Source organism: Alligator sinensis, unplaced genomic scaffold (assembly GCF_000455745.1).
Source record: "Alligator sinensis unplaced genomic scaffold, ASM45574v1 scaffold135_2, whole genome shotgun sequence".
Lineage (NCBI taxonomy): Eukaryota > Metazoa > Chordata > Crocodylia > Alligatoridae > Alligator > Alligator sinensis.
Window position 1 is genome coordinate 2,009,446 of NW_005842067.1, and position 8,837 is coordinate 2,018,282.

The 8,837-nt window shown below is 41.8% G+C and overlaps 1 protein-coding gene across 2 annotated transcripts; it reads left to right on the plus strand.

Annotated features, from left to right (window-relative positions):
• The first annotated feature begins 808 nt into the window (after positions 1 to 808).
• On the plus strand, positions 809 to 7,521 carry IRF1 (interferon regulatory factor 1). Of its 2 annotated transcripts, none has more exons than XM_006023561.3 (9): positions 809 to 898; positions 1,949 to 2,048; positions 2,245 to 2,421; positions 2,826 to 2,875; positions 2,995 to 3,130; positions 3,341 to 3,466; positions 4,658 to 4,701; positions 5,598 to 5,724; positions 6,322 to 7,521. In XM_006023561.3, the coding sequence occupies exons 1-9, from the start codon at positions 812 to 814 to the stop codon at positions 6,429 to 6,431; spliced, it is 957 nt and encodes a 318-aa protein (XP_006023623.1). In that variant the 5' UTR covers positions 809 to 811; the 3' UTR covers positions 6,432 to 7,521. The 2 variants fall into 2 exon arrangements, with proteins under 2 accessions (XP_006023623.1, XP_014375398.1); XM_014519912.2 differs by having other exon boundaries at positions 6,325 to 7,521.
• The last annotated feature ends 1,316 nt before the right edge of the window (positions 7,522 to 8,837 follow it).

Consider the following 8,837-nt stretch of genomic DNA (forward strand, 5'->3'; position numbering starts at 1 on the left):
TGAAGGGAAGCTCGTTAGCACTAAACAAGAACTGGACACGCCCCAGGACATTTTTTTTTTTTTTGGTAGACTACGAATCAGTTTAGAGAGCAATGTCCTGCCCCGGTCCTCTCCCTGACCCAGTTAAATACATTTTAACAGTTATTTAAATACTATATTGCGCACGCAGTGCTCCTGAAAGCCTGACAGCGCTAAAACCTGCTCTCTTTTGTTGTTGTGATTAATGGCAAGTCTGACAGGAAGTGGCAGTTTAGACTTCCCTCCACTGCCCTACCAGCATGCCTTGCCCACAACCTGCAGTAATTACCTTGAGAACGAAGAGGGAGGAGTTCAGAGCCCACAAACCTTTGATTCTTTTGCATTTTCCACTGGGATTGCCAGGAAGAATATACTAGATGTGCCCTTGGTTTGACACCCGAGTATCTGTTCACCGGGTAAAGGTTCAAGACCAAAAATGCATTTCATGTCAGCCGCCAAACAGCATCAGAAGATAAAAGTTCCCTCTTGCAACAGAACTGGGCAAGTGTCCCAAAACAGGGAAGCGGCTTGCTATCCCAGTGCTGGTGTCTCAGGTCATCCAGTTTCCTGACGGCACAGCTTTATTTAAGTAAATTACTAGAGTGATGATTTAAGTGGATTCAGACAACAGTGCCATTCAGATACAGGCAGACGGTGCTGGAAGAGAGTTGGCCAACTTGGTTTTTGCTGACCCTTAAGGACAGTAGTAAGCATGGCAGGGTTGCATTGCTAAAAAGCGTAGAAGGCAGAACATTTACCTTTTTGCTGATGTTATTTTCCTTTCACAGACAAAATGCCAGTGACAAGAATGCGCATGAGGCCTTGGTTGGAAATGCAGATCAATTCCAATCAAATACCAGGACTGACCTGGATCAATAAGGTGCGGACTCTGTCATTACTTCTGTAGCTATCAGTCATACTCAACAGGCCCTCTGCTCTTATCTGATAGTAAATGCAAATCCAGGTCACATACCTAGATCAGAAGGAAATAGAGAGAATCTACCCACACTATGCAAGACAACATTTTTGTTTTCAGAAAAGAAGTAGCTGTCAATCACTTGATCATTGACCCAACGTTGTCTAAGGAATCCCTGGTTTGGGGGTGGAGAAAGAGGCAAGGGCAGTTTGGGAGCCAGGGACACTTCAGATGAGCCTGTAACTATGACTTGTGCTTAGGCCAAGTCCTCTTGTACTTGCTTAAGTCATCTGGGTTAGATCCTAACCATTTAATGGGACCATAAAACCCAATCTTAGGTGGTGTTGAGCTTGTTTTCAATTAAAGTCAACACTTGGTGAGAACCAACTGCAAAACCCTTGCACATGTACAGCGGCTTGCTATCCCAGTGCTGGAGTCAGGTCATCCAGTTTCCTGACTGTAGTTTTATTTGAGTAAATTACTAGAGTGATGATTTAAGTGCATTCAGACAACAGTGCCATTCAGATACAAGCAGAAGGTGTTGGAAGAGATCCAAGTTGGCCAAGTGTTTAGGCTCTTCCTTACCAATTCAGGACATATCTAATCCTCTGAGTGTTTTCAACTACAAGGCGCCTTGAATACACCTGAAAAAGGAAGTCTCCATTTTCAATGAATGTTACACTTTAACAAAGAGTTTTCCTTGTGATGTATGCATATCCTTAAGGATGGGCGGGTGGGGGCGACACGGGGGACCTCAAAGTCTTTCTGAGATAAGACTGAGTCATCTGGTTCAGAGATGTGGAAAGCCACATGACTCTTGGAGGGAGGGGGGCGAGAGGAAAAACAACCTTTATAGTCTCTAGTAAATTATGGAAGTGGGTAGATGTTAAATTCAGATCTAATGGCAGCCTTGATTTAGTTCCCTTGCTTTTGACAAATTGTCTTTAAGTTTATTTTGAATCACAAGTGGGTGTATCTGTTTCCTGTATTTAACAGTATATTGTTTAACTACAGGATAAGATGATGTTCCAGATCCCATGGAAACATGCAGCTAAGCATGGCTGGGACATGGAAAAAGATGCCTGCCTTTTCCGAAGTTGGGCCGTTCACACTGGTACGTGCTGGTGTTTAGGCACTCTCCATCATTTAGATACATGGGGCCTAATTCTGCCCTGACTTGAATCTCATGTAATTATTTTGTCTGTTCAGTGCAACCAGAAATGGAAGGAAAGCCATCTATTTTGCGGGAAAGTATTAAACACTGCAGAGCACTCTGAAGGTCTGAATTTTACACCATCTCTTATTTATAGGGAGATACAAGATAGGGGAGAAAGAACCGGACCCTAAAACATGGAAGGCAAATTTCCGCTGTGCCATGAATTCATTGCCTGATATCGAAGAAGTGAAGGATAAAAGCATCAATAAAGGCTCCAGTGCAGTCCGGGTTTACCGAATGTTACCACCTTTAACAAAGCTACAGAAAAAAGGTACGAACATAGCAGCATGCTTGCAATGTAGGAGATATTATTGCAGTCAACATGATGTTTAGCATTTCCTGTTCTGCTTGCCAGTGGCGTTATATAAATATTTTGAAAGTAACACCACACTTTTGTGCAGTCATTGTAACTACAAGTAATGATACTTTGTATGTTTATCTCCTTTCAATCCCAAATTCTTAAGAGTTTTCAAACACTCAATTTTTGCAAAACAGCTGGGAGGGGTTGGGGTTAGGGACAGACATTTGACAGCCATTCCCAGAGCAGGATCATGTCTGTCAATGCTCAGCACCACTGCACCCCATTTTTCACATGGGGATTATGCTCATGTAAATCAAAATATGCAAATCGGCTGCAGGGCGTTTCTCACTTTTCCTTTATTCCTGTTTGAACAGAAAGGAAGTCAAAATCATCTAGAGACTCAAGAAACAAGAGCAGGAGAAAGGTACGTGGCAGTTTAAGCAAATCAGAGGCACTTTCTGAATTCCTCCCCTCCCTTGCAAATATTTGTGAGTATGTTTTTTGCAAAAAGAGATATTTTATTCTGTGCTCTTATCTTTCTAGCCATATGAGGACATGAGGTCAGATGAAGCAGTAGAAGCACTAAACAGCACAATGATACCAGATGACCACAGCAGTTACACAGTTCAAGACTATGCAGGACAGGAAGTGAAGGTTGAAAGCACATCTGTCACCCTCGGTGAGACTCAGTTTTAGTTCTTTGAACTTAACAAAAGGTGCTTTTCTTGCCAAACCCCAGCACACAAGATCAGCTTCAAAAGAAAAGTAGTAACAGCTACCTTGTCCTGGGCTGATCCATAACAGGTCATTTGAAATGTAGTTAGCAAGGGATTGAACAAAGCCTTATCGTCTCCCAGAATCTAACTCATCCTTTCTGCACGTTTCACAGATCTCTCACCATGTGATATACACACTGCAGTGACCGAATGGAGAACCCCAATGGAAATAGCACTGGCTGACAGCACAAATGACATCTACCAGCTTCAAGTGTCACCTCTAGCTTCATCTTCTGAAGGTTGGTATTTTCAGAAAACACTGGAGGTGCCAGAAAGAGATGATAAAAAACCGAACAAAACAGCTCTGTTGTACAAATGACAAGGGCTGTCTGGATTTTCAGGATTAATGGGATCCATTAAAACACTTCAAATGATTGAGTGGCCCTAGATTGCAGCTCTTAAGTGTGTATGACTCCTAGAGAAGTCCACGGGACTTGTACTTGTAGGAAAACTCAGGGTTTGGATCCAGTAAACTCTCTTTAGCGGTGTAACCTGACCCCAGCTCAGACTCATAATGGGATATACTAGGGTAATCCACTCTTCATAGTATGTAATGGTAGCCAAGTAAAGTAAGGGGGAAGATTTCTGATTTTGAGGCATCACAGTACTTAGTATGTAGAGAGGAACTGGGGGGTATTTCCTATTTGTAAAGCATCTCCTAGCTTGTGTTAAGGACAGGGTGCCTTAGACCATCAAACTCCGGTCTTCCAACTTGGCAATGCTAAGCAAGCAAAACTAGTCCCCTGCATCGGTTCACTATCTACCAAGTAGAAATATGATCCATTATGTGCTTATCTGTAGTTTAGTATTAGTTTAAACAAGATGCACATCACAGAGTCAGGAAGTAGAATCCAGAAGGCATTGCATTTGGCAAACTTGCATAAAATAGGAGATGGGCACTTCTGCATCTGTTAGAACAATGTGTCATTTAAGGTGCAGATGTCCTCCCTGATCATATATACAAAGCCAAAAGGAGCGGCTTTTGCATCAGGGCCTGTAAGGATAAGATATTTCCCCCAGCCTCCTGGCTGGGTGCAGAGCAGGTGCACAGCAGTCTGCAGCTGTCACTTGAGTGCATATGCTCTCGTAAATTGTGTTCAAGAGCGAGGACAAGTATAGTTTAGGAGTGATGCCACCATTCATTTGTGGATCAAAGAAACAGATTCTGAGAAATGACTCGTCTCAAAAAGATAAACTTCGTGTTACTGAAAAGAGTTACACAGGAAGAGACATGTGGGCTTTTCCAGTGCAAATGCTCTTCAGAGCCTACACCCACAGGGGTGGCAGAAACGTGTAATCCTAAATCGCCCTAACCAGAATGCAAACTTGACTGTGGTAGTAATGAAATATAAGAGTGTTTTATGCCAGTGAGAACACAGTACTAAAAGCAACATGCTTTTTCTTTTTTTCATGCATTCATAAAACAACAGTGACAGATGAAGATCAAGAGGAAATAAAGTCAGACCTTTTAAAGGTAAGAATCTCTCTTTTTTTCAGAAGAAACATTGAGCAAGTTGATATTGGCATCCAGGAAGAAAGAAATAACATTTGGCATAGTGATATTCTGGGTTAACCCAAGCAAACAGTTACTATAGTTGCATCAGGGGGCTTTCAGGAGAGAGAAATAAAATTGAGAAAGAAAGGACTTTTTGCAGACATGACTTGGAACACACCTATGGAAATATTTGGTTTTCTGTCACTCTCCGTCTCCCAGAGAGATTCAGTAGTTAAGTGAAGTGTCAGACTGATGAGACATTTACACCCCTGGAAGGAATATCCCTAGCTTTGGGAACAGATGTGCCTCTCCTACCTTGCTATGCATCTAGGCATGTGTCACATTCACCACTATTAGGAGATAGGCCCTTTCCTTACAGGAGTCTTCTGACTGTGGTGTGCTCTGCATTAAATTAAGTTTTATCTGTTAGCATAACAGGAGTCTCACAGATGTAGCAAGAAGATGCAAAAATTTGCTTCCTTCTCTTTGGTGTTCCTAGAAGCAAGGGCTACAGGGAATGGGTATAGTATAGGCAAGTTTTGTGAACATTTCCCAAACCATGCTCCTTAGTTTAGGCCTGCAGTAACTTGCTCTTCCAGTATTAGGCCACCTGAATGGAAGCTGACAATAGCAGCGCGGCTGTCAGCTAGCCAGCTGAGTCTTGGATCTTGCATAGGACACAATGAAACCTGCCCCTAGACTTAACTGCAATGCCAAGTAGTCTCATAAATCCGGTATGGGCAGTATTATAGCTACTGAGCAGTTTTGTTCAAGGAAGTTTGAACATTTAAGTCTAGCACATTCTTCTCTCCCACCCCCTTAAGAAAAAGCAGGAAGTTTCAGGCCTTACCCCTCATCTCCTTTGTTTCTTACAGCTGCTTGAACAAGACTGGCATACAACCAGCATTGGCGGGAAAGGCTATCTTACCAATGAGCCTGGCACACAAAGCCCGTGCAGTTACATGTACAAGGAGCAGGATGCTGAAATTGATACCACCTCAGGTACAAATTCTTGAATGTCTGGAGGAAAGTAACTCCGAATGCAGCCAGGGACAGAGAAAGCAGCAGAGAAAGAAGCTCTGTGTGCAAGGAGGATTAATTGGAGTGAAACAAAATGAGTAGGATGCCATAACAGTGAACTGCTCCAAAGTCTGCAGCTAGGATGTTAGTACAGAACTAAAGATGTTTATTGGGATTTAAAACAGAGACTGTACTAGATTACCACAGATTTGTTTAACGGTTATTTTCGTATACAGACAGCGTTCTGGGTGGGATACTCCGCCCAGAAATTGGTGCTTAACTCGATCTGTATTTTGGCGTATCAGCTTACTTTTTACTGCTTCCAGGGACTAGTGCAAATTACTTAGTCATGTTACCTAAGAGAATGGTTTAAAAACAGAAAGTTGTAACAAGTTTTATAGTTTATTTAAAGTATTTCTAGATAAAAAAGCTTGCAGCTCTCAAAATGTATTCAGGTTTCATTTAAGGAGTTTTACATTTGCTTGAAGTATTATTAGTAATTACCATAGTATTAGAGCACATTGTTTTGCTCCTACTGCATACAATTATTTACTTTTCTTTTCTGATCTTCCCCCCCAGAAGAAATCGAGCTGAGACTTTGCACTGATATGAAAAGCAGCAGTCTAGAGTTCTCTTGGCTGGAGACAGTAAGATCTTCGAATATGCAAGCCATTCCTTGCAACTTCTAAACCATGTTCTTTCTTTGAACCACAAACGTTTACTTCTGCAAGCCCTAACAGAGTGGAAGGAGTTGTTTGTTACTGAGTCTGGAGGAGGAAAAAGATTTACTATCCGTTTAACTTCTCTGATTCAAAGGCCGTTAAGAAGGAAAGCTCCATGATCACAGATATATCCCACCTTGTTAGAACTCTTCACATTGAAGTGATTAACTAAGCCATAGGCATAGACATTTATAATTGCTTCCAATGTGAAGTTGTTCATACCGTAATGTGAAAGGAGGTTCCACCTTTTCTGGGGGGTGAAGGTGAAAGGTGCTGTGTATCACGAGAAGTAGGGCTAAGATTTATATAGTCCTTGTTTGTTTTCTGTGTTTTTCATGCTAGACCTTGAAAGCACTGCTTTTGGCGAAGATTACAGCTTTTACAGAAGCAGTGCTTCAGAGACTCTCAGCCCTCCAGCCCCCTACTAGTTTTGGTTGCTGCTTACCCAGATGATACCTGGGAAGTTATGAGCTTAATTACAATCGTTGCATATTCTGATTTAAAAAAAATTGCACTAATTGGCCCTCTCTTCGATTATTCCAGCATATAGAGTTCATCTCCAAACGCAAATCTTCATTTCTGTAAATACGTTTAGTCAAAAAAAAGTTAACAAAAAATAAGTCTGACATAGGCTTTGCTTCCATGTATTAGTTGTTCAAAAGATCTACTCATAGGACCTTATCCTATTATCATTATGTATGGCATATATCCATTTTTTCACATACTTGCTGTCAAAAAGCTGCCACAGCGTGGGATTTTCCCCCTCCACTGATGGCCATGCTAATTTATTTATATAGTGCCTTCTTGAGAGCCACTGCAGTGCTCTAAATGGTAAAAGAATACCTACAACAGAAGACACACTGAACTGTGAAGCAGCTCTTAAAGAAAACCAATGGCATGAGCCTATGCAGAACAGTGCAAACTCCAGAATTGAAAGAGGGCTTTAGTTTAGGCATATCTGAAAAAAAATCTATCAGATCACTAAATAGTAATTGAACCTTATTCCTGTATATAGTTTTGTATATATTGTGTTGTACATTTATTTTAATAAAAAATGTTTTATATATTAAATATACTTGACTTTTTATTGTCAGAAAAAGAATTGAGAAAGCGTTACAAATTGTTCAAGTGTTTGATAATTAAGAGTTCGTTTGCTGGCAAAGACATTCACATTGCCTGTTCCCCTACCTACAGAGCTAGTTCAGGTCCTGACTACCAGTCACACTAAACACATTAGGATCAATGGGATTCCTTTCTTCCATTTCCCTGGGAGTCAGGTTTGGAAGGCAGGGTAGATTTGCACCTTATAGACTAACTAAAGTAGATATATCTATTTAGCGTAGCACAAGATTTTGTGAGCTGAAGCACATTTCATCAGAGAGAGCATGCGGGAGAGAAAGGACGTAATGCTGGGAGAGGCAAGCAAGTAAATCCATAGGAACAAAGGAGTCAAAGCTGACCCTGGTAATGGGATAAGAATTTGATGGCCCCTTTTGAAACAAACAATCCAGTCCATAGACGATTTCTTGTTCTGCAATTTCCCATTCAAATCAGTTTTTAAAAGTTTGCTGTCTGAGAACAGCCACCTTTAGGTCAGGGACTGTCCAGGAAGAGACTGTCACAGAGAGACTGCCCAGTCTCCAGTGCAGACCGGAGTGGGGTACTGTAAACAAGTGATGGCACATACGACATTGGTGGAGTTGCAAGTGAGTGAACCTTGGATGTTATAATCATCAGACTGAATAACACTGATTATGTGGTCTGTACTGAGGTTGGGACAGAGGTCCTATATATCAGGGATGTTAAAAATAAATAAAATTGCTGAACAAGGGCTTTTGTGACCAGTACAAAAGATCATGATGCAGTTAAGTAGTCCAATTAAAAAGACAGACCAAGCTAGGGGGTCAAGACCATGACCAAAACACTTGGGACCTGATCCAAAGTTCACTAAAATAAATGGGGTACTTGGAAAAATATTCCCCGAGCTTTAGCTCAGGCCTTGAATTATTACTGGGCTCCTTTAAAATGGGCTCATAGTTAGCAGTATCTTTGCCTGCCTGATGGGAATGGTACTGCACTTCAGATTTTGGTGACTAAGGGCATCTTTACATGTGCTGCTGGGTGGGGCGGAGGGGCAGGTTGCATTTCATAGACATCAGGGCTGGAAGGGACCTCGGAAGATCATCGAGTCCAGCCCCCCGCCCAAAGGGCAGGAAGTCAGCTGGGATCATAGGATCCCAGCAAGATAAGCATCCAGTTTCATCTTGAAGGTGTTCAATGAAGGCGCTTGAACCACCTCCGGTGGCAGGCTGTTCCAGACCTTGGGGGCTCGGACAGTAAAAAAATTCTTCCTTATGTCCAGCCTGAAACGAT

Bases quoted from the DNA above. Each gene is read 5' to 3' on its own strand.
- IRF1 (XM_006023561.3), top strand. From the start codon at position 812: ATGCCAGTGACAAGAATGCGCATGAGGCCTTGGTTGGAAATGCAGATC. The intron at 3,467-4,657 runs GTTGGTATTTTC...ATAAAACAACAG, and splicing joins TCTAGCTTCATCTTCTGAAG to TGACAGATGAAGATCAAGAG. The intron at 5,725-6,321 runs GTACAAATTCTT...CTTCCCCCCCAG, and splicing joins TGAAATTGATACCACCTCAG to AAGAAATCGAGCTGAGACTT.